Source organism: Taudactylus pleione, unplaced genomic scaffold (assembly GCF_031769625.1).
Source record: "Taudactylus pleione unplaced genomic scaffold, aTauple2 ptg000172l, whole genome shotgun sequence".
In the NCBI taxonomy this organism is placed as follows: Eukaryota; Metazoa; Chordata; class Amphibia; order Anura; family Myobatrachidae; genus Taudactylus; species Taudactylus pleione.
The window spans coordinates 10,103,321-10,129,064 of record NW_028284574.1 but is presented as its reverse complement, the minus strand read 5'-3'; the positions used below and the strand labels follow the sequence as shown (position 1 = coordinate 10,129,064).

Genomic DNA, 25,744 nt, shown 5'->3' with positions numbered 1-25,744 from the left:
ACTCTGGGCCTGATTCAGACCCACTCGCGAGCGCTCGCAAGCGGGTCGATGGTGCCCTAGTGCGCATGCGAATAGTTACGGCCAAGCCGTCGCTGTGGGTCACGCACCAAAGGGGGCGTGCTGTCGATGGTGAGTGACAGCATGCCCCCTTTGGTGGGCGTGCCGGGGGCGTTGCTGCCCAGACGGAGGCGTTCCCATGGGAACGCCTACCGTCTGGGGCCGGCCCTACTGACATCACTAGTGATGTCCGTGGGAGTGCTTTTGGCTCTGATGGTCGCAATGGTCTTGACCATCGCGACCATCTTTTTGGCCGCTCGCATAAGCTGTGGGTGGTCACCCACAGCTATGCGAGTGGCCAGGAGGCCGCTCCAATAATAGGTAGGACGGCCCTGAATCAGAGCGAGCGCTCTTGTCAGAGCGTCCAGCTCTGATTCAGGCCCTCTGTCTGTGTCTGTGTGAGGCTCATTGCTGCTTTCCTGCTTGTCAGTTTGTGTACAGAGATCACCTACATACTATCCGGTCATTAGGGAGACTTCCTGCAAGGATTGCGCTGATTGGTCCCTGCTTCTGATAAATTACAGCCAGCCCTACACTTCCTGCCAGTGATATCGTCTGACTTCCAGAGTATGTTTGTCCTGTGCTCAGAAGCCTGAGGCCTTCATTCAGAGGCGGCCGTACGGTCTACGACCGCACGGCCGCCTCGATGTTTGTCAAGTGCGCATGCGTACGAGGGAGCCGGCTCCTTCGTGCGCATTCGTGAGACCCACTACGACCGACAGCGCCGGTAGTAGCGAGTCTCTTTCCAAAGGGGGCGAGCTGTCGATGTTGAATGACAGCTCGCCCCGTTTGGAAGGCGGGCCGGGGGGGGTGGCAGCCCAAACTGAGGCGTTCCCATGGAGAACGCCTCAGACATAGTGATGTCAGTGGAGAGCTTCCGGCTCTGACAGATCCAGAAGCTCTCCGGGGCTTATGACAAGTGAGACCCTACCCTAGGGTCTCGTCATAAGTCTCTGACCATCGCGACCATCACCCTAGCGGTCGTTAGAGCTGTGGGTGTAAACCCACAGCCTAACGACCAAAACAGAGGCGGGCGGTCGGGATGCAAGCGGCCGCCCAGTTTCTGAGCGACCGCTTGCATCCTCCGACCGCCTCTGAATGAGGCCCTGAGTTCTAGCTGGTCTTACCTTGTTCTACAGTTCCTGTATGCTGAGTTATTCCTCCTGTGTCCTGTACCTGTCTGCCCGATTAGAAGTTTCCTGTGAGTCATCTGCTGTGGTTCCATGTACTCACGTCTTTGCTGTTTGAATTTCCCAGAGTAGTGACTCCTGCAGCCGCCACCTACCTCTCTGCTGCCCACGGCATTTCTATACCACTGCCCTGTCAAGCTGTGTCAGGCTGTTTCCAGCTGATTCTAGCCTGCAGTGTTCTCAACCTCACTGCCTCTAGCCTGTGTTCCTGCCGTGCCTGAGTGCACCTATCTGCCATCTAGTTCCTGCACCTCAGCCTGCTAGGCTGCATCACAGCCTGTCTACATCTCGGCTCTCAAGCCGCAACTCGGCTGTCATAGCCGCACCTCAGCCTGCATGGTCGCATCACAGCCTATCTACATCTCGGCTCTCACGCTACAACTCAGCTGTCAAAGTTGCATCTCGGCCCTCAAGGCCGCACCTCGGCTCACAAAGCCACTCTGTCTTGCACCTCAGCCCCCAAGGCTGCACCTCTGCCCTCAAGGCCACTCAATGTTGTTCCTGTCGCACCTCAGGTCTCTAGGCCACTCTGTGTGGTTCCTCTCGCACCTCGGCCCGCAAGGCCGCACCTTGAACCTATTCTGCTACTTTAGCTAGTAGCTCTGCCACAGTATTGAGCATGGCCCGTCTTGTCCTTATTTGTTATTTGTATGTCTAGTTCTTGTCTGTTATTGGCCTGTCTAGTCCTTGTCTGTTAATTGCCAGTCCAGTCCTTGTCCGCTATCTTGCCTGTCTAGTCCTTGTCTGAAATCCTGAAATATCACAGTCCAGGTCATTCCTACTGCACAGCCTGTTTTGTTTGTCTAGTCGCTCCTTGCTTGACAACCCAGTTGCACCATAGTCCCTAGACGTTCCTGAGACCTAATAATCTGTCGCTGCTAGAGTACCCTGTCCATCACAGCTGTTTTAGTATCATTCATCCACAGCCTCACTCCAGCTAGTACCAGTAGTGGAAGGACTGCCACTCCTCAGCATTGTTTCTTATCAGCAGTCCTGCTGTGTCTTGTCAGTTCTGTAAGCCTCTACTGCTGGAGGTTTAAATCCAGATGGCCAACTAAGTACCGGTGTGGTTATAAATCACTAAGGGAACAATGGGTGGCTGTTATCGGCAGAAGATCCTCCCATTGGCTCTAGAGGACTTACAAGTTGGTCATATGAAATTAGCAATCCATAGAGTGTGGAAATTAGACTATCGTGGTCCAACTTTTGCGTAAAAAAGTTTTGAATGGAGTAAACTGAGGAATGGTTCTGACTTGTGGAGAGGCAGTTTTGATTTATGTGGTGTCTTTTTGTGTCACAATTTGCACCTGGGCTGGGCCCAAGGGCACTACAAGTCTGAGTTTTATTTACAGATTAATGATATTTCCCTTTTAGCCATACTTACAATAATGGAGCGCTACATACAATTAAAATGAGTCTCTAGAATGCAAAAGTCAGACATGGGGCCTGATTCAGAGCCGCTTGTAAGCGGCCACTCGTTCGCTCCGAGCGATGTTTTCCCAACTGCGCATGCGTACGGATCGTAATCCGTATGCGCGAACCAGTCAGTGCGGCCAAAAATCGTTTGTTCGCTAAATAGCGAATGCCTGCTAATATGAGTGACAGGAGGAGGCGTATGTGGGTGGTAACAGGGGAAGGTGCTTGAAAACGGGGAGTGGAAATCAGAACGCAGGCGTGCTTAAAGGTCAAAACGGGTGTTTTATGGGTGTGCATAATTAAAACAGCAGCGTCATTGACCATGTCACTGGGTTATTTTATAGCCAGAACTGCTCGCAAATTTGTGGTAGCAAACACCAGCCACAAGAATAGCGAGCTGTTCATACGCTGTTCGATGTACTCGATTATTCTAATAAATAGCGGACATGACGTATGGTGCGAGCGGCCAGGGGGCGTCTTTTTCAAAATTACAACCGCAAGTTTTGTTCGCTCGTTCAGACATAGAGGCGTCAACAGACCGCAAAGAGCGAACGGTTCATTTGAATAGCCACCCCTTTTTGTTGAACGAACGACCGCAAATAGCGACCGGCTCTGAATCAGGCCCATGGGTCACATCTACAGTACTTGTTGCTGTAATTGTTTACTACTTTTCAGGTGATTGAAAAATGTACAAAGCTTGGCGCAGCTTCGGCTTATTACATCCCTGGAAGCATGGACAATATGACATTCGCCAAACATATAGTACATGAAGCTGAACGTTTATTTGGTAAGAACGTAAAAATCTTTCCAATGTCTCATTGCATTTCATCAGTTATCTTTAAAAAATTATTCTCATGGGTGACATTATTACCAATTATTTTATTAGCACACACATATACTGCTTTAAAAAGAATATTTGACCACTCGCACTAGTCCCTGCCCCTGTAGAGCTTACAATCTATGGGCCAGATTCATTACAGATCGCAACTGCAATTGCAATAGCAATTACGCACGCAGTCTCACTGCGATAGTATGCTAATCCATTGTAATCGCTATGCTACTGCAGCACATTATAAAGACACCCACTTTACTTTACACACATCCGTAATCCTTAGCAAGACTGCAAAACTATTAGTAACATCAAGTACCATCGCAGCCTCACACACACTTGCACAAGCTGTGACCTAACTCAGAAATTGCTAACTGCATCTCACGCTATGAGTACTCAAGCTGCGTAAGTCATCGCAGTGGATAATTTATGGACACCCATGCAATGGCATTCAAATGCACTGGCACGCCTGCATTTCATAGGACCCCACCACCACCAACAACAAACTGCACTTCCTGTTAATCACTCTGCGATGGGTCTGCGTAGTCACTGCGATCGCAGTGGTCGGTTCGTGCACGCACACTGCAATGCATACGCATGCGCAGAACGCAACAATCAGCCGATTGTGTGCGTAATCACAGTTGCAATCGTTAATGAATCAGGCCCTATATTCCCTACCACATATATACGCGCACACTTAGGTTAATTTTTTGTTGGGAGCCAATTATTATTATATACAGTAATAACATGAACATTCTGTAAATTATTAAATCTATCAGCCGCTATATGAAGAGAATAGCAGATAATAACCTGCTTTACCCTACCTTAGTGAGCCACTATATGAAGAGAATAGCAGATAACCTAACTTACCCTACCTAAGTGAACCACTATAGGCAGAGAATATCAGATAATAACCTACTTTACCCTACCTTAGTGAGCCACTATATGAAGAGAATAGCATATAATAACCTACCTTACCCTACCTATGTGAGCCACTATATGAAGATAATAGCAGATAACCTACCTTACCCTACCTAAGTGAACTACTATATGAAGATAGATAATAACCAACAGTACCATACCCTACCTTAGTGAGTCACTATATGAAGAGAATAGTAGATAATGACCTACCTTACCTTACCTAAGTGAGACACTATATGATGAGAATAGCAGATAATAACCTACCCTACCTAAGTGAGCCACTATATGAACAGAATTCCAGATAATAACCTACCCTACCTAAGTGAGCCACTATATGAATAGAATAGCAGATAATAACCTACCCTACCTTACCTAAGTGAGCCAATATATGAAGAGAATAGCAGATAATAACCTACCTTGCCCTATCTAAGTGAGCCACTATACGAAGAGAATAGCAAATAATAACTTACCTTGCCCTACCTAAGTGAGCCACTGTATGAAGAGAATTGCAGATAATAATTTACCTACCTAAGGGCGCCACTATATGAAGAGAAAAGTAGATAACAACTTACCCTACCTTACCTAAGTGAGCCACTATATTAAGAGAATAGCAGGGAATAACCTACCTTGCCCTACATAAGTGAGCCACTATATGAAGAGAATAGCAGATAATAACCTACCCTACCTTAGTGCTCCACTATATAAAGAGAATAGCAGATCATACCCTACCCTACCTTACCTAAGTGAGCCACTATATGAAGAGAATAGCAGAAAATAACCTACCCTACCTAAGAGAGCCACTATATGAAGAGAATAGCAGAGAATGACCTACCCTACCTAACTAAACAAACCATTATATGAAGAGAATAGCAGATAATAACTTACCTTACCCTACAAAAGTGAGACACTTTTATTACATGGTGTTCATTTTTCTTTCCTACCAGGCGGCCTGGACATGCTCATCCTGAACCACATTGGTTACACATACTTTGATTTCTTTGATGGGGATGTGGATCACATACGGAAACTCCTGGAAATTAATTTTCTGAGTTATGCAACAATGACAGTAGAGGCTCTTCCGATGCTAAAAGCAAGCGGTGGCAATATAGTGGTGGTTTCTTCATTTGCAGGTCTTTATGGTTTTAATCATTCTTGTAGATGGGAACCTATTTTGCTAATCACATCCTATGCACTGTATAAGCATCATGTGGATATTAGAAGAACAACTGCTGTGCAGGTGACATGGTGCTTACAACATGTAACTCAATAGCCAATGCAGGGAAACCATGTACAGGGGAAATCCTCCTTGCTGAAGAGGCTGTCACTCCAAGACATCTGCTAACTCTCTTAAGAAATGCAAGAAATTTGTTCTTGCACAGTAGCAGCATGCTCCCTAGTAATATTATTAAGGAACAACTTTAAATATGTAATTAAGGGGAAATGTATCAAGCATTTAAAAGTGTGTAGAAGTTGACAAGTGGAGAAGTTGCCCATAGCAACAATCAGCTTTGAGGTAGCATTTATCAAGCGCATAAAATGACAGGTAGAACATGATTGGCTGCTACTATGGGCAACGTCTCCAATTGTCTACTTCTCCGCTCTTAAGAAGGTTTGATAGATCTCTGCCTAACCAACATCAAACTGTTTACTATACATTGGTACAGTGTCCTCCGGTGGATATGATAATTGTATTTTAACACCTTTTATTAGACTTTGTTTAATTTGAACAGCAAATCTATTTCCTACTGTGGACATTGAATACTATGGATCGTATTCTCAGCCACATCATTGTTTCTGCACATTGTAAGTGATAATTTGCAGATAATTGGTGTCACAAAGACTAACAGCAGATTAACTTTGAATTGATGCTTATTTTCAGATACACATGCATTCTGTAGTAAAGAGGGGCACCACAGTTGACTTCAACAAAATTGTAAACTATGGCCCTCATTCAGAGCCGTACGCTCTGAGCAGAGCGCACGCTCTGAATGAGGGCCGCCCTCCATAATTATGGAGCGTCCTCCTGGACGCTCGTATAGCTGTGGGTCTCCACCCACAGCCTATACGAGCGTGCAGTTTGATGGCCGCGATGGTCTTGACCATCGCGACCATCGCCACTGCGAGCCGGAGCCTGCGGTTGAGGTTTTCAACCGCAAGGCCCGGAGTGATTTTGGCTCTTTCAGAGCCCAAATCACTCCCACTGACATCACTAGTGATGTCAGTGGGCCGGCTTCTGACGGTAGGCGTTCCCATGGGAACGCCCCCATCAAGGAGGCACGCCCCCGGCACGCCCACCAAAGGGGGCGTGCTGTCAATCAACATCGACAGCACGCCCCCTTTGATCAGACACAACGAGCGAAGGAAAGTCCTTCACTCGCCGCGTCTGGCGCATGCGCACGACGGAGCTCCCTCCGTCGTGCGCATGCTCAGTGCAGACCATCGACCCACTTGCGAGCGGACAGCCGCTCGCGAGTGGGTCTGAATCAGGCCCTATATGATTAATTGATTGGATAGTATTTTACATTTGTAGGGATTCATCTACACATATATAATAAGGATAAGCTGCTTTTTAGATCACAGGCTTTCAGTGGGTGCCCTAGTCTTGTGTTTTTCAAGATTTTTACTGAATTGTTTTCTTTTCTGCATAAATACATTTCTTTGTATTATTTACTTGTTGCATCTGGTACAAATCTACTGAGAAACATAAAGGAAGAGGAAGAGAGGTTTCCAGCCACTAACTGCTTTTATTTCTGCATCCAGGTAAAATCGGATTACCTTTGACTGTGCCATATTGCACCACTAAGTTTGCCCTGGACGGCTTTTTCAGCTCTCTAAGAATGGAGTTCTATCAACAGAAAGTTAATGTCTCTATTACATTGAGTATTATCAGCTATGTTGATACAGGTGAGAAATGAAATGCTATAGAAATTAAGAATTAAGACCTGATTCAGAGTTGTACACTATTGTTGCCGTGGCTGAGGATTTACAAAAATATGCTAATGCAACAGCAGCATGGACTTCTACTGAGATGTCCACCAAAGCCATTGCAGCTGTGTACATATATACACAGCATCGGAGACAGATCATGTAAACTTCAACTCCCTGAATGAGAAAGGCCGCCGAAACTGAGACACCGGAGTCATGTTATCTGGGAATCAATATGACTTACCGCCGGCCTAAGTCTCCCGGGGGGGTGCCTAATTCTAACCTCCCCTTCCCCTAGCCTAACCCTAACCTCCCGGGGGGGTGCCTAACCCTAAGATTTCGACGCTTGTCATTTGTACCTTGCCAGGATTAAGCAGTCAGGAAGCCAGGGTCGGCATTGCGAATGCCGGTTTCCCGACTGCATCCCGTTCTGTGTACTGGATCACAAAAGCAGTCGGAAACATTCCACGAAAACAGACAAAATTTCTCAGTTTAAGTCGTCACTCCCCGTTACTTCTACATGTTGTTCGCTTCCTGTCAAATACTTACAAATTAATCCTCACTGTAATCGCAATGCAAATGCCGCAGCTGTGTTGCATGTACTGCACTGGTGTCACAAGGTGGGTGCAGGGGGCTGCGGGCCGCGCCCTGGTGTCACCCCATGTCGAGGGGTGACACCCGCTAAAGCATCCCATATGGATTAGTTCCTACTTATAATGCTGACTTCTCCTCAGTGACAGGAGCCGAGTGCTGCACTGTAGCATTACGTGCAGCACTCGGCTCCTGACACTGGGGGAGCTGGCACTGCACACAGAGAGACCCCCCCCCCCTGGAGTGATTACAGCTGGGTTTTGGGCCCAGAGACCACGCCCCTTACCCACGAAGCCAAGCCCCCTGCCCGTGAGACCACGCCCCCTACCCTTGAGGCCACATGTGTATATAGACTGCATTGAATATCTGTGAATATATTATACAAAACAGTGCTACATTGTAGCCAAATAAACATAGTTATTAACAATCTGACACAGCCAGTCAAGTTGTTACACTATAGTCCCAGCTCTGAAAAACATGTTAATGTCACTGATATAATGAATAGATTATATGATACCACAAAATAATAATAGAGGTGAATTAATACACTTCTACCTACCATAACTATTCATTGGCAGAGTATTGGTAATAATCTTACTAAAGGGTAACCATCATATTTTTCCCTGATATATTGTAAGTATAGTATATGTTACACTATACTATATGGAAATCAGCAGATGCCGAATTACTGATCTCTAGGTTAAGCACAACTGATATAACAGTACAAATAATCTATATCTATATTTAACCAGCAGGAATTAAGGAATAAGCTTTAACCCACGTCTTGTAATTTTCTTTCACTAATCTAAAGGTGCATACACACTAGGCGATCAGGAAAGACAGTACGATTACGACATCGTAATCGTACCGTCGTTCCTGATCCCCTGTAGTGTCTGCACTGAACGATCAGTCGTTCAGTGCAGACACTGTCCATCATTCCTGAACATGCCAATCTGTCATTATCGGCAGATTGTGCTGCATGTTCAGGCGATGGACAATGTCGGAAACGACCAGCGGTCGTTTCTGGCATAAAAGTGCACGATTTGTGCACGATTACTGAGCGATTGCACGATTACGATGTCGTAATCGTGCAGTCACTCAGTAATATCGCCCAGTGTGTATGCACCTTAACACTTTATTTTAAAATATTTTGCCTTTATCCTAGGACATATTATTATAAATAAACAGAAATAACGATTACAATTTTAACCAACAATCTCAATATTTACAATCATATACCATGATCTAAAGAGTGCACCACATTATACACTTTTCTTGTCCCCCTGTGTTTTTGCATGTGTTTATACAATTGTCTAAAGTGAGTGGAAGCACCTCAATCAAATGGGATGTAGTCATCATTCCGGCGTGCGGGATGCCGACAGTCTGAATAGCGGCGCCGAAATCCTGACAGGTCGGGATCCCGGCACAGGAACGATCAGGGGTGTTAGGGTAAGGTTAGGGTTAGGTAGCGGGGTTAGGCATTAGGGGGAGTGTTAGGGTTAGGCACTGGGAAGGGGGTGTTAGGTTTAAGGTGCTGGGAGGGAGAGGTTAGGTTTAGGCACTAGGGGGAGAGGACAGAGTTAGGGTAGGGTTTAGAAAAGTACTTACCGTCACTTCCTATGGGTGTTGGGATTCTGGCTGTTGGGATACCGCTGTTGGTATTCTGAACAGCAGCATCCCGACAGCCGGGATTTCATGATACATGATTCATGTTACAGTATACCATTAATACTGGTGCACAAATAAATGATTAGTTAAACCAGAGTTAATAACTGGTGTGGTCAAAGTACAACATTTATGATGTAATGAGATTCAGCAACAGGTGTGGTCAAAGTATGTGTATAAGATACAGCACATCGCTAAAGTATCCCATATGGGTTAGTTCCTACTTATAATGCACAAGATAGAGTAGGGTTCAGCCTGCCTCTAGGCCCAACATTATTGGCCGTCCCGCCTCCACATAATTCACCCCTCTCCCTGCATCATGACACTGCATGCTCCACCCCCTGATCAGCCCCGATGACAGCCAAGTCAGCTCCTACCTCAGTCTCCTCCACCACAATTTATAAAGAATAAATAAAAGAATCAAACAACCTCCAGGCAGTCCTATCAGGTCAGTGATCTACCAGCGCTCTGCTATGGTGCCCCAAACAAGTGGTAACCTTAGGCATGTGCCTCATGTGCAAGGTGGGAAATCTGTAACTGCCTGTAGGCTGCAAACGTCTGAAGACTGTTTGGGGAACATATTTGTTTTCATTTTCTATTATGCAGTATAAAAAAGATAGACTGTGATATAGAACATTTTCTGCACAGTTTCCAGTGTATAATGTATATTTCATAAGTGTTCCCTAAGATGTGCACACAATGCATTACCAGTGAATTGCTCTTTAGCTCTATAAACGTTCTTTTTCTTGATCACTAGTTGGCTAAAATCTGTTACATATTAATCTTTTTTTAAATAAGGTTTATTGAAATAAGTATCTATTTTTTGTAGGCAGGCTTAGAAAATAAAATGCACCTTTTCAAAAGTTGGAATGTGATAAGTTAGGTCTTCAGAGAATATCAATACCAAATGTACTGTATGTATGAATAATAGGTTATAAGTTAGCACTGTATATTTGTATTTGTTTAATTGCTATCACTTTTCATTTATTTATTTTTTTGTTGTAAATTGGGGAAATCCTGGATTGTTTGATGGCTTTCCCAATTGCCAGCACCAAGAGATATGGTATAAAATGATCTAATAGAATTGTTTTACTCAGAGACAATTTTTCATGGCTCTGCTAGTGGCAGAAGAAACCTGTAAGTCTCTACTGGGTTGCAGGGAACTGAGGGACTGATTCAGCCGCTGATCGCAGATTCCCCATAGTCAGGGAATCTGAGCATGCACAGGACACGTACTGTGCATGTGCAGAATGGATCATGCGTGATCGGGCACAGAGCAGCAGCGGACTGTAAGTGATTGACAGTCTATTGCCATATATGGGCGGGGAGGGGGCAATGACGACCTCTGTTTACCAAAACAGAGGCCTGTCACTGCCGTTGGGGGGGAAGAGGCCAAGATCTCTGTCGGCTGATGGAGATTTCCTGGTTTCTTTCCCTCATCTGCGAAGACCAGCCTGCATGACCCCATGGTCTTCGATCCCACCGGCCGGCTGAGTGACCATAGGGTCAGCCGACAGAGATCCTGGCATCTCCACTCACCCCCAGCAGCGGTGAGATGCCTCAGTTTTGAGAAACAGAGACCGTAGCCGGCGCCTTTCCACCACAAAATGGCAGCAGACTGTCAATCAGTGACAGTCTGCTGCCGAACTCCGTCCAAAATCACAGACTCGTAATGCACATGCATAGTATGAGTCTGGTGTCTGCGCAGATTCCCAACCATCGGGAATCTTCGATCAGCAGTGCATGCTGAATCAGGCCCATACATTTTATTTATTCATTAAAGTACTAGCCAATATGGTTCCAACATGAGAGCACCCAGTGTGCAAAGTACAAAACTGAGCAGTTGACTCTCCAAATTCCCTATTCCAAGCAAAACCATAAGGCAGGGAGGACAACTGGATGAGGAGCAGTCTTCTTTCTTGCCTCAGGTACTAAAATTTCTAGTTACGGTTCTGTTCCCAAATCACGGTTTCCAGTGCTGTACACAAGGAAAGAGATTTAGGAACAGGGATAACCTGAGGGATAAAGGTGGCAACGGACAATCCTCCCCAGCAGTGACTTAAATGTGGACTCATCCTTAGCATACTTACTCTTTTTATTGGTCTCCATTGTCGAGTGGCATTATATGCAAATTAGAGCATACAGAGAATTCTTTATGAAATTTATCATGAAAAAAAAAAGCCTGATGCATGAATTAGCTTACTAAACATATTGGTAAATAAATAGTCGCTGAACATGTGAAGTCTGCTATTAATAATGAGGAAATGTTTTACTTTAATATTACAGACTCTGCTCTAAATACGGTGTCACATGTGATCCAGCAGCCTGCTGCTCCAAAGGAAGAATGTGCACTTGCAATCATTAAAGGAGGAGCTTTACGACAAAGGGAGGTATACTACCAGTACCAAGCCACCAAGATACCCATGCTACTGAGAGACTGGGCTCCAGAATTATTAGAATACCTTGTCCTAAAGAATTACAATGTGGATGCCCATGTTAAGAAGAAGGAAGACTTGTAATCTTCCAAAACAAAAAGTAACAATGGAAAAGAGCAAAGTCAGAAAGGGATATAACACATATAATCTGAGGACATAGCCACCCATTTCCTGGGAATGATCTGGACTGTGGACAAGTTATACACAGATTAATATATTTCAAATGTCACCAAAACATTGGAAATTAACAAGGTTTTATAATACAATATTACAAATATAATTTCGCAATCTGCAATATTTTTTTCTAAATTGTTATAATCTAAAGCTGCGTATCCACGACATCGTTACCATTCAATCGCTCATTAATCATTCACAAATCGGGCATGAATATGTCGAAAACTACCAGCGATGCGTGCTCCCGCTCAGTGGCGTAAATTCATCCCAGACGCAAGTTATAATTTGGTGCCCCCCCGTCACCACCGCTGCCACTGTAATGTAGCAATTCGCATGCAGACAGGCTATAGATAGACAAAGGCAACAGCTGATGGTCTGACATGGAGCTCTCCACTAGTGTATGGTGGCTTCTCAGGTGCCAGGAAGGAGTGCCATGTATTGGGCGGCTGTGACGGTACACTCTGGGTACATAGTTATAGCCCTAAGTGGGGTGATTATATTGAGGACAATGGAGGAGGTGCCTATTCAGAGCTGGAGCCCGGTGGCAGGCGCCTCTATTGTCTCCCATAGTTCTGCCCCTGCTCCCGCTGGTTGTTTCTGACATCAATCATCGCCTAAACATGCTGGTCAATCTGCCGATAACGACAGATTGGCCATGTTCAGGGATGAGGGAGTGTGCCTGCACTGAATGACAAGTTGTTCAGTGTAGGCGCTACAGGGGATGGGGAATGACTGTATGATTACAATGTTGTAATCGCACTGTGGTTACCCCATCGCCTAGTGGATGTGCACCTTTACTAAGCTTCAGCAGCAGTCCATGCCTACAGGAAAGAGTCCTGAGCAGATCTGAATGTGAGCACCTAAAACCTATCCTGTTAGTCACCAATTTCTACAGCTAATAAATCTAACTTGAACTTCAGAAATGTTCCACAATTACATCACAACCTTATCATTACTTTTATTAGTGTTGTATAACTGGTGGTGGTATCGTTTTATCCCTGTGTATTATTAAATTCAGTTTTGCAAGTCCACTGTATTCCGTCCATACTGAAAATGATGTAATGAATCCCATGCAGTGAAGTGGGCAGGATCCAGGAGTGCAGTCTACTCAGGTGGAGTTTAGGAAAACTCTATAGAACATGGCAGTCTCCCCAACATTCCAGGAGAGTAGGCATGTATGATTCAGTCCCATCTGATTTTTGTCTTGCTCAGTTTTTACCTCAATAAAATTAATGATTAAATGCTGTAACTTTACTATACCTGTCCTCATTGAATTTCCAATTCTCATATATGTGAATGAGAAGATCAGAAAAGGGGTTTCAACAACATAGCTGTCAGTTTGAAAAAAGCATAGAGGATAATATTGCTGGACTTTTGGGGCCTTTGAGGGACATGCAGGATTCATGTAATAAAGCACAGAAGACCGATAATAACTGCAGTTTATAATTTGAAAATTGCCTGATGGCTATTCTAAACAGTAATATTGCTTTTATACCTAAATTCCGGGTCTGACCCGGAGGCTGGAATAGGGTTCCAAACCGGAATTTAGCCGGCGCCGACCCAGGAAATTTCCGAGTTCACACTGAAGCCAAGTCTGCAGAGACCCGGCTTTTCGGCGTTGAAGTGGACACTTGGAGATGACTTAGGGGTCTATGTACTAAGCAGTGATAAGAGACAGTGTGATAAGGTAACAGCCAATCAGCTCCCAACTGCCATCTCATAGGCTGTGTTTGAAAAATGACAATTGGGAGCTGACTGGCTGGCACCTTATCACAGACTTATCACTTTTCACTCTGTCTCTTATCACTGCTTAGTACATAGACCCCTTAATCTCCAAGCACCAGAGCTGCGCGCTCTAGGTCATCGTGACCCAGAACGCGCTGTTTACACTGCAGGGTTTCACGGGTTATTCCAGTGTTAAAACCCTGCAAGTTACCTAGGTTGGATTGCTGGGTCACTCGACCCGGGAATCCAACCCTGTCCCCTTTGACACCAAGGAGCTACCCAGGTTAACCCTGCAATAACCGGGGTTTTAGCTCTGCTGTAAAAGGGGCAGGGTTGGACTGGCCCACAGGGGTACAGGGGAAATCCCCGGTGGGCCCCACTGTCTGGGGGCCCTACCATTTGCTCTAATGTCAGTTTCAGACTGTACACTTGAACTGTACATTGTTATTCTATTAGAGGGTCAGTTAAATGGTCACTAATGTCTGTCCAAGCTTCTGTGGGGGCTGGCCTCATCACCTGACGATACCCCCAAAGCATGGGCCCCTACCACTGGGTTCCCCCAGTGGGCCCTTTATGCTCCAGTCCGACACTGAAAGGGGTATAAGTTGAAGACACATGTTATTTCAGCTAAGCCGAAATACACTGGGACAGAGTGAAATTAATTGTTATAATATATTAATGCTGCCTTCTATTCTTCTGGTAGACAGAGACTGTGGGCCTGATTCAGCTTTGGGAATAGAGTAATACCACTTTCAGACAGAAAATGACAAAAAACACGGATTTTTTCCGACTTTTGCGTACCGGGTTGATATGCCATTCTCTGTCTGTACCCCCCTTCAGACAGAAGAGCAAATTACCGGGTCAAAAAAATTCAACCCGGATAATTTGCTGATATACACGTGTATTTCTTCTGTCTGAAAGAATCAACCCGCAACTAAATTCCTGTGTCTCCGACTCAAATTCCTGGGTCGAAGTCTCGGGAATTTAGACCCGGGATGACCCCTTCAGACAGCAGAAGGTCCCGTGTAAATCACCAAATTACTGGGTTGAAATGTTTAACCCGGTAATTTGGATGTGTGTCTGAAAGGGGTATTAGATATAGTAAATGAGTATCTTGGTGAAACCATGCTGCAGGTGGGGCAGAGAGAGTTAGATTTGGGAGGGGTGTGTCCAAACTGACATCTAAATTGCAGTTTAAAAATAAAGTTGTGCAGTATTGTGGGCTACATGCAAAAGCAGCCATTACCCCACATACAATTTTTTTTTATGTATTTGCATCCCTTGCATTGCAGCATGGTTTATCTTACTCTATTCCCAAAGCTGAATCAGGCCCTATGTCATTTCCAAAACAAAACCGAGGTGCACTCACTGTAAAATACCTGCAAAACGCACATGGAGGTACATACCTGGGGGTATACTCACTAAAGTGGTATTGCCCATAGCAGCCAATCAGATTCTAGCTATTATATTCTAGATTATGGTGCTAGATAAATAATAAGGAGAATCTGATTGGTTGCTATGGACAACACCTTCACTTCTTTAAACCCGCATGAGAGAGGTGAGAATGTGTTTAGTAGGTGCACTGTCAAAGTGTAAATGTCATATCAGAATCCAGCCTCCTACCCCTTTAGTAACAACCCTTTAAATAAAAGAAATGGTTACCTTTTTATTATAAAGTAGTGCTCAGTTTAACCTTATTCATACCTCCCACACATCTTGAGCCCTCATTAGAGGGGACTGTACCACTATCAGGACATTTGTCCCAATTTGCAGGGAGGTATTCCCTTGCAAATTGTGCCCACTAAGGCACGTATTCAATTAGAAGCGAAAAGCCGAGATCCGCGAAAAAGTATCACCAATTGAGACTTTTCGCCTTTCAGAAAAGTATCGCCTTATTCAATTCCATTCGCTTTTCGCGTACGCGAAAACGCAATGCAATGTAATAGGCGGAAAGATTTGCCGCTGAATAGGTGGAGAAAAGAAGTGCAAAATTTTTGTTTAGGGGTGCAAAGGTGGGGAAACCACTCAGAACCCTTGGACAACTGCGTAAAATTTTTTCTAAAAAAAAGAACACCCCAAAAAAATACTTTGAATTTGGGGTGAAAAAGTGTAAAGTGGGCGGACAAGTTCGTAAACTAGCGAAATAAGATTCTGAGGTTGCACTAAGACGGGGTAAAGTGTTTTGGGGATTGCAGGTGCATGTTTGGGGTGCAATTTCACTTTATTTAAAAGTTCACTTTACAAACATTAAAACATGCTAGCACCCATTTTCAGGTACCCCAAATTTGACAGGACTACTTATTTTTACCAAAAAATACTGTTTTGTGTTATTCTTCACCACTTGTGCAAATAGGCAAATTAGTGGCAATTGTGAGAACTTATGTACCCCAAATAGTTTTATTAGGGCTAATTGGGCACTACTACATTGATCTCCAATGTTTCTGCATCTTTTTGGGGGGTTTCGGCGGATTTCCCCGATTCTGATAACACTTTTCACGTCTTTTAACTTCGCGTGTGTCCGTTTTCGCGTGTTTGTAATTGAATACAGCAAATAGCGGGGTCGCACACCGTTAAGTTTCCGTGGCTAAAATATGCGATGTAGGTGAAAAGTCCGGCAGGCGAAACTTTATCGCGGGTGCGAAACAAATTGAATACCACCCAATGATGCAGACACCTCTTTCCTCAATAAAACACAAGTCCCGATTCTGAATTCCTAAACATTGGGAAGTATGCCTTATTTATTGCTAAAATAAATGAAGTGTATGATGACGATGGGGTTGTTTTCATTATATGAGGCACTTTTGTGTTTGAAAATTTATTTTTTTTATTTTAAATAAAAGTTTAATAAAAAAAATAAAATACAATAACAAAGGGAAAAATTCACTATTGTGTATTAAGAAAAATCTCAATATAAAAAAAGAAAAAACTAAAATGGATATTGTACTTCTTCTTCTGGGAGAAGACATGCTTCAAAAGGGTCCTCACTAAAAATGTAATGAAATCATTGTGGTTTTGACCAGAACCATCAATATGTACACACAATGTGCAGAGCCTCTGTAAATAAGCCATGTGTCCCATGTATAATGAAATGTAAGCTGTAAATCACAGGTTCTCAAACTCGGTACTCAGGACCCCAAACAGCACATGTTTTCCAGGTCTTCTCACAGAATCAAAAGTGAAATAATTAGCTCCACCTGTGGATCTTTTAAAGTGTGTCAGTGAGTAATGATTACACCTGTGCACCTGCTGGGTGACCTGGAAAATACGAACTGTGTGGGGTCCTGAAGCCCGAGTTTGAGAACCACTGTTGTAAATCATTCTGGATGGCTGTGCCTTCCCATTGATGCTATTTCACAAACCTTTATCTCCGCTTCTGACTTTGAAGGTGATGACCCCTTCCAGTGCCTATCTAGGGAGCAGTATATGGTCGTGCAATCAAGTGAGACCAGTTTGTTAGTTGATTTTGATTGCTAAAGTTTCTTGGGATACTCCGCATTTGCGTAGTATCACTTTCCTGTGTCCCAAGCAATCTAGGACTTTGAAAAAGGGACCAACTCTGAGAATATTGGCTGCATGATGCTCAGGGATAGAGGAGAGAGCTGAGCACTTGCACGAAAGGGGACCTTTGGCAGAGTAGTGTGTGCCAGAGATGCAGGAGAGTGCTGCTTATGAGGGAGAGACACCACTGGAGCTGCTCAGAAGAGTGTTTAATGGGCAATCTGATAAAAGAGTAAACAGATGGTTTAGTGAAGTGTGACAGTGTAGCTGCAGAGAACACATTTCCTCTCTAAGCAACTCCTGGAGAGGAAGAAATAAAAGTTGCTAAGTATGCAATAATACATAGAGGCAAGCTGCATGTGAGATCCAGAGTCAAGCAATATTTGTATTCAAATAGTGAAGCTGCAGCAGGAGAAACTGAAGTGGTTTCATACAGAGAATAGAGACAAGAGAGACTAGAGTCCTGCTAAAGTGCATGCTGTGCCTACATTCCAGAGGGGAAGCTCCAACCTACTATTGATTTGGTAAAAGAAAGTAATTTATTCATACATATGCCAACATCCATTTTATGTGATAGACATTGCTGCTTTTGCTAATCTATAACAGCGCTACGTTACACAGAATGAGATTGCAATACCGGATGCTGTTCAGCTGCCGGTTCAAATCCCGACTGCAGAAGCCCGACAGAAGGAGATCCTGACTGGGGCTGGAAAGTATCCTAATCCTCCCCTCTCCCTCCCCTAACGCTAACCCGGGTGGTGCCTAACCCTAAGTCCCCTCCGGAAGTGCCTAAACCTAACCCCCTTCCTGCACCCTAAACCTAACCCTCCTGGGGGGAATGCCTAACCTCGCCCCAGTGGTACCTAACCCTAACCCCCACTCTCCACAGCCTAACCCTCCCCGGGGGGGTGTCAAATCCTAACTCCCGCCGGGGGTGCCTAAATCTAACATCTCCTCATATGGCTACCTGCTAAAATGCCCCAGACTTACTTTGTTCAGGACGGCGTCCTTTTGCATTCCGGCGTCGGGATTAAGATAGGCGTCGGTATTTCGACGCCTATCTTATCTCCTGTGTCGGGCTTTAGCCGTTGGGATTTAGACCAGCAGCATCCTGGCCGCTGGTCTAATAACGACATTCCCGTTACACCCCTTGAAAATAAAGGCATCAACGTGTACACAAAAACTCAAATGTGACCCAGGCTACCCCAGTTCAAGCTACTTACAGTTACTAATATATTGCATAGTATCCTGGACATTGGGCCTGATTCAGAGATGGATGCAGTAAACACAGCAGCTGCGTCATTGGTGATGGTGCAGTAGCTGTGCAAAAACATGCTGCTGCTGCAAGAGGCGTCTTTTGTTAATAGACACCTCCTGCATGCTTGTGTGACATTCTGCTGTTTCCGAAGACACAGCATCGGATCACTCTCCGTGAAGATTGTATATCTCTCAGGATGGACGGGGATTTCACACTGCAGAGGCCAGTAAATCTGCATTGGACATGCCTCTGTTTTGGAAAACCCTTCTCATCGCCTCTGTGCATGTGCAGTATAGAAAACATTGGAGATGTAAGTAAACCATCAGTTTGCGCACATCTCTGAATCAGGCCCACTGTCACATTAAAAGACCTTCAAGCATTTAAAAGGACATTCATTGAGCTCAAGTAGTATTCATATTTTGCTAAAAATCTCTATGTCTAGGTCTATAGAATTTATCTTAAAGAAACATTTAGATTTGTAGAATAATTCTTACATATATTTAGTAGGACTGTAGGTTTATTGCTGCATTATATTAATATGTAGAAAGTCCTTTAACTCTTACATTTAGCTATTATTAGTGAAGAAGTTATATACTGTATGTTAATGTTTTGCATTCAGTTTGATTGTGCTTTTACTATGTTTGGGGTGGGGAACCTGACCTCTCTGCTGTGGTGTTGAGACAAGAGGAAGCAAAACTGCTGCCAAAGACACTGATGGAGCAGGAGCGGAATCCTGATAATCAACTGCAAAGACATTTATTTGGGGTACCACTTGCTGATTAGATAATACAAAGCTCAGCCTGTGAGATTTTATGTGTCCAAAATTGTCATATAATGCTTTGATTCACTAGCCTGCCAGAGACACAAGGAGTGATGGACAAAGTGGTTGGCTAACGAAGGTAGGATATACTGTACATTAGAGTTAAGGTATATTACAGCTTGTTTATTAAAGACGTCTCGAAAGGCACTGTAGGGAAGTGGAAGAAGTACCTGATAAGCAGAGACTGTGGCTAGAAGAGACAGAATATGCTGAAAGCAGGTCTCATTTCAAGTCAAACCCCAGGATATGACATGAGGAATAGACTAGTCAATGTAAGGATTGTGTCTTTGGAGCCATGAGAAGCCAAGCACTAATGGATTGGAGGCTTTGGGAATGATTAGGAAAGTGATTAATTTGGAGTGCAACACCCCCACTCTGAGTTTTGAAACTGAAGTTTTGTGGGTAATGATCCCTCCTGGAATGCAACTCTCATCTATGGTGGTAAGATATATGGACACATACAGCAGAGTCACAGAAAGGACTAAGTCATGGGCCAAGGCCTAAGTAATAAAGTTTGCGTCTGCTCCAGAGTAAATTAATGCCTCTATGATCTTGGTTCCCTGAGGGTACTTACTCTAAAGTAACAGTAAAGGTACAGTCAGGTTGTGCCAAAGAGTGTACAGACACAGCTAGACTGGCCTCTCCGGAAACCACTAGGTGCTGAAGTTCCTGGTTTCTTGGAGCAGGTGCCCAAAATGTGTCCAGGGCTGGCACAATATTGACAAAAATTTTCCGGAGACGTTCCTCAAGCAAGAGCTGGGAGTGGTTAATTTGCATGGGCTCCTATGTAATTGGAGGCTGTTGCAGGGAATGAGGTACCACTTTGGTCTTACCTCGTTCACTCCTTCGTCTCTCCTGGGCTCATGTTCTAAAATGTAGATCCACCTTAATAAAGAATACATTTTTCAAGGCTAGTGCGTAAGTCCCAGGTGGCTAACTTGCCAAAAGGCAGCGAGCAATGCCTCATGTTCCATCCTAATTCAGAGGCCAGTGTGTTAAATTCTATGACAAACTGTGCCAAGTGTGCGGAAACTGTAAATTGTCACTGGTGGTCAAAACTACTGTCCCAGGTTCATCAAAAATATTCCAGAAGGCGACTAGGAACTGGCCTTAATCAGAGGGAATGTGATCTGATCGCTCCCAGAGTGGGGTGGCCCATGTCAGAGCAGCTCCAGAAAGCAAGGCTATATAATATGCAACCTTGATACTGGCCGAGGGATAGTTAATTGGTTGCAACTTGAAATTAAGCCCACATTGGTTAAGGAAACCCCTGCATAGCTTGAGATCACCATCAAATTTATCAGGAGTAGTCAAATGGAGATGAGTAGGCAAATGGAGATGAGTAGTCCACAATTCTTTAAGAGTGTCCATGCTTTGTGCTTTTCATCAGTATTCCACTTTACACACTGAGTTGTGGTCCTACTGCACATCCATTGGAACCTGTTTCAGGAAATATAAATCCTAAATGGATTGTGGACTGCACGCACTGATATAGATCTTCTGACCTTTGATCAGCTGAAACTACCTATTCAATTGTTGGCTACTGCAGCAGTTACTTGTTTAACTACTTGTCAGATCCTCCCTGCACTGTGCTATAGACCTCACAGGAATTTTTCTTGATGAGTGTGGCTGTCAGTGAGATTGGAATCGGTATGATTTACCACCGGACCCATGCCCGGCAGTTGGAATCCCGACAGCGGCATCCCGGCAGAGGAGGAAATCCCGATCGTTAAAGGTAAGTATATACTAACCTATTTCTACCCCCTAACCCTCCTTTAGGGGTGCCTAACCCTAACCTTCCCCCCCAGTGCCTAACCCTAATCCCCCCTCTAAGTGCCTAAACCAAACCCCCCCGTCCTTGCCGCCTAAGCCCAAGTCCCCAGGGGGGTTGCCTAACCCTAAGTCCCCCCGTGGGGTGCCTAACGCTAACCCCCCCTTCCTCTAGCCTAAACCTTACCCTCCCCCCTGCGGCTATCCGCGCTCGGCGTCCCTTCCATCGGGATGCCGGGCGTTGGGCTCCCGGCATATGTTTAATGACAGGCGTCGGCATATCGACGCCTGTCTTTAGACCCTTGCCAGGATATGACAGTCGGGAAGCCTGCTGTCAGGATTAGGTCCGCCGGCTTCCCGACTGCATATAGTGAGATTCCTCCCCGGCTGGATCTGGCAGCAGCAGGATGCAGAATGGGGAAGCGCCCACGGCATACCTTTAACTGTTGGCTCCCTTCGTGTATAATCATCGACCCTGTGACCTGCCGGACCTTTTGGGATGGTCGCTAGGATATCCTGACAATCGGAATGGCAGGACAGCCTGTGGTTTACAGCGGTGACTCAGCCTACCATTTTCCTTGTTTAGCAATACTAGCTCATTAACTGGTAAGGATAGCCATCAACCATCGATGATTCATAATCATCGATGGTTTATGGCCGGTATCGAATGCTTTTGCCATTGATGGGAGAGAACCAGTTGGTTTCCCTCCATCGATGTCTAAGCATAACTGAATTGTTTTTCTACAAGGTGCCGCCCCCTGCACCTGCGAAGCCCCACACTCAGGTTCTGTTTGGCCCATGGGCCAGACAATCACAAAACAGGGATGACCATCGGTTGGTGAAACCATCTACGGTCACCCATTGAATAGTTTGTAGCCATCGATGGATACTTGCTATTTGGCCATCGATGGTAACACCACCCCTATTAACCGGTACATATCTACCACGGGATACCACCTTTATACTGGATATCTGTAAGACCGTAACTTTATATAAACCTGCGGGATTTGATAATTCTAACCACTGCAGTTATGGAAGGCTGGGAAATCAATGAGAAATATCTTTTTAGAGGTTTGATAACTCTGTGTGAATATTCTAGAGGTTTCCTTTTATATTTAAATTCATGTGTTGTTTTTTATTATCCATATAAATGGTTCTAATATGTGTGCATATCCCAATTTTACAGAATTTAACTACTGTGGCCAATTGGGTTTATTATATATAAGATTGTGTCTATTTTATTTATATGATATCAGCTAGTATTCATATTGAATAAATAGTGTTATTTCATTGTGGATTGGAGTGTGTTATTCTTGTGCCCAGTTCAGGTAATAAGTGCAGACATTTTTTACTCATTATTCTACCACTTTTGGTATTTTAGGGTGCTGACAGACTCATAGGCATTCCTTATAATAGCGTTACAGAGACGGCACCCTTATTTGTTCTCTAATCCTGTATATTTGTGCCTACAAATAGAGGAACTTCTAATACTCATCAGGTTACCATTCTTTGTGAAGTGGAGTTGTTGCCCATAACAACCAATCAGATTCTAGCTATTATGCTTTAGAATGTGCTAGATCACTGGTTCTCAAACTCGTTCCTCAGGACCCCCCAGACGGTACATGTTTTCCAGTCTCCTCACAGAATCAAAAGGGAAATAATTATAACCACCTGTGGATCTTTTAAAATGTGTCAGTGAGTAATGAGTACACTTGTGCATCTGCTGGGTGACCTGGAAAACATGACCTGTGTGGGGTCCTGAGGACCGAGTTTGAGAACCATTGTGCTAGATAAATAAGTAGAATCTGATTGTTTGCAAAGGGCAACAACTCCACTTCTAAAAAGGATACCGACACCTGCAGGTAAGTATCCTAACCCTCCCCCTAAAGTTAAACCTCTCTCCTTGCAGCCTAAACCAATCCTCACCCACGCAGCCTAAACCTAACCCTCCCCCCCACCGCAGCCTAAACCTAACTCCAGAGCCGTAACTAGACATTTTGATACCCTGTGCCTGAAAGAGCATTGGCGCCCCCCATATTTTAAATAGGGACAGTGCGCGAACCCAGGAAGGGCGTGTTCTCGCAGAGAAGGGGTGGGGCCAAAAATTAGAACCCCCAATTCAAATTATGCCCCTTACACATTATGCCACACAGTAGTGCCCCTTAAACATTATGCCACACACTATTGCCTCTAGGCACCTAGCGACTCTAACAATAATGATTCCAGTATTAGGAATAAATATAAATTTTACTATAAAACACTAGTCCTGCTGCTAGATCAGGCTTAGACAATCTGTTGCTGCTAAGCAAACACTGCCTAAGCCTGATCTAGCAGCAGGAATAGTGTTTTTTCTTTTTTCTTTATTGATTTGATCATTGATTTTTTCTCCTCCCTCCCCTCCGTGTCAAGTTCTAACTGCTCTTGACTTTAACGATTCATATGGTCAGTCATGACAGAGACAGCACTCACCACTCGGCAGTCAATCTATGAGCTCAGCCTTGCGTGACAGAGGCCCTGATTCAGAGCCGGACGCTCTGACAGAGCGCTCGCTCTGAATCAGGGCCGGGCTATTTTTTTTTTAGAACGGCCTCCTGGCCACTCGCATAGCTATGGGTGACCACCCACAGCTATAGCGAGCGGCCAGGAAGATGGTCGCGATGGTCAAGACCATTGGGCTTGTGACGAGACCCTTGTGGTAGGGTCTCGTTGCCGCAAGCCCCAGAGAGATTTCAGCTCTAACAGAGCCGAAATCTCTCCCACTGACATCACTCGTGATGTCAGTGGGGCCGCCCCCAAACGGAGGCATTCACATGGGAACGCCTCCGTTTCGGCACCCACTCCCACGGCCCGCCCACCAAAGGGGGCGTGCTGTCACTCAACATTGACAGCACACCCCCTTTGGTACGAGACCTGGAGCGACGGATTGCCCGTCGCTATCCGGGTCTCGCACATACTAACGACTGAGCCGGCTCCGTCGTGCGCATGCGCTCTGGGCCACCATTGACCCGGTTGCGAGCGCTCGGCGCTTGCGACCGGGTCTGAATCAGGCCCAGAGCGCCCTGTAGCATCCAACGTTCCATGGCTCCTCGATCAGCTATTCAGAAGTGCACTGCACAGTGGGAAAGACATATGTGCATATGGCTGAGCCGGTGGGCGGAGCTCTGGAGATTGCAGACTGAAGAGCAGCCAGGCGCACCGCTGTAGTTCATACTTGCAAACCCTCCCGATTCGGCGGCACCCCTTTAGTTCATTCTTGCAAACCCTCCCGATTCGGCCGGGAGCCTCCCCAAAATTGGATGCCACCCCGACGATCCCACTGACCTCCCTCCCCCCCGTGGTTCTACTATAAACCACGGCAGCAGCGGGGACCCGTGACGCGATTCACACTGAATCGTGTCACCGTAGCCCTGCCCCCTACTTCAGATTGCCGTTAATCGCGGCATTGTGAAAAGAGGGCCAGGATGACGCGATTGCTCGACCATGCCCATGCCCTTGAAGTGACACCCCCCCGCTGTGAAAGACCATCAGCTCCCTCCCGGAAGGAGGGAGCTAAAATTCGGTAAGTATGCCCTAGCTACAGCCCTGCCTAACCCTCCCCCTAGTGCCTTACCCTAACCCAGTGGGTCCCAAACTGTGCGCCACGGCACCCTGGGGTGCCTCGGGACACTTGCAGGGGTGCCTCAGGTTGGTGGTCCAGCACCAAATCAAATTATTTATGGTCAATGTAATGTAAATATGTGGACAAACAGAAGCGCAAACCTGTCCCCATCACATAACTGAACCTAAGGATGACAGGTGAGCACAATTTACTTCACATTACTACTTCACTACATTTTTTTCTGAATTTCTCAATAACAAACTTTTGGCTTAGGGGTGCCGTGAAAACAATTCTGATACACTAGGGCGCCAGGATTCAAAAAAGTTTGGTAACCACTGCGGGCCTAACCCTTAACCCTAATACTTAACTTACCGTAAGGATGCCAGTGGTCGTGATGCTGGTGCCGGAATTCTGACTGGTGTTGGGATTCCGGCTCCAACATTCTAAGCGCCGGCATCCCGACTGCTGGTATATAAACTACATGTCTTCTCTACATAATTGGGCTAATTGCACACTGAAAATTGTTTATTTGTCCTTATTGGTGTACTTATGTAACTTGTCAGTTCTAGTACCCTGTGTTGTATGCTCTCGGGTGTGCAAGCATTACCTATATGTGGCTTGTCCTATAGTGGCCAACATCATTGAAGTTATCCATACACAAAAGTCATAAAACAGGTACAGTATAATATACAGTAGACAATATTAAAATCAATATTATGAAAAGCAAGTTCTAGTTTCACATTGCTAGTCTATAAAACGATCATCAAAGTATATGGGTATAATTAAAAACTGATGAGAAATGCTATCCATACTTTATATAAGTGAGATGCTGTCCTTCGGTGCTGATGCATCATCGAAATACAAGTTGTCCT

The 25,744-nt window shown here is 45.1% G+C and overlaps 2 protein-coding genes across 2 annotated transcripts in view; both read left to right on the top strand.

The window, feature by feature from the left end:
• HSD11B1 (hydroxysteroid 11-beta dehydrogenase 1) overlaps window positions 1-13,443 on the top strand; it is a 37,057-nt gene extending 23,614 nt beyond the window's left edge. Inside the window, exons 3-6 of the mRNA XM_088475462.1 lie at window positions 3,339-3,450; window positions 5,358-5,543; window positions 7,174-7,317; window positions 11,881-13,443. Coding sequence (XP_088331588.1) covers window positions 3,339-3,450; window positions 5,358-5,543; window positions 7,174-7,317; window positions 11,881-12,113 — 675 coding nt within the window. The 3' untranslated portion in view covers window positions 12,114-13,443. The remainder of the gene's footprint in view (window positions 1-3,338; window positions 3,451-5,357; window positions 5,544-7,173; window positions 7,318-11,880) is intronic.
• Window positions 13,444-17,697: 4,254 nt separating this feature from the next.
• Window positions 17,698-25,744, top strand: part of TRAF3IP3 (TRAF3 interacting protein 3) — a 108,064-nt gene continuing 100,017 nt past the window's right edge. The window contains exon 1 of the mRNA XM_088475436.1: window positions 17,698-17,950. The gene's annotated coding sequence lies outside the window, so the exon portion shown is untranslated. The remainder of the gene's footprint in view (window positions 17,951-25,744) is intronic.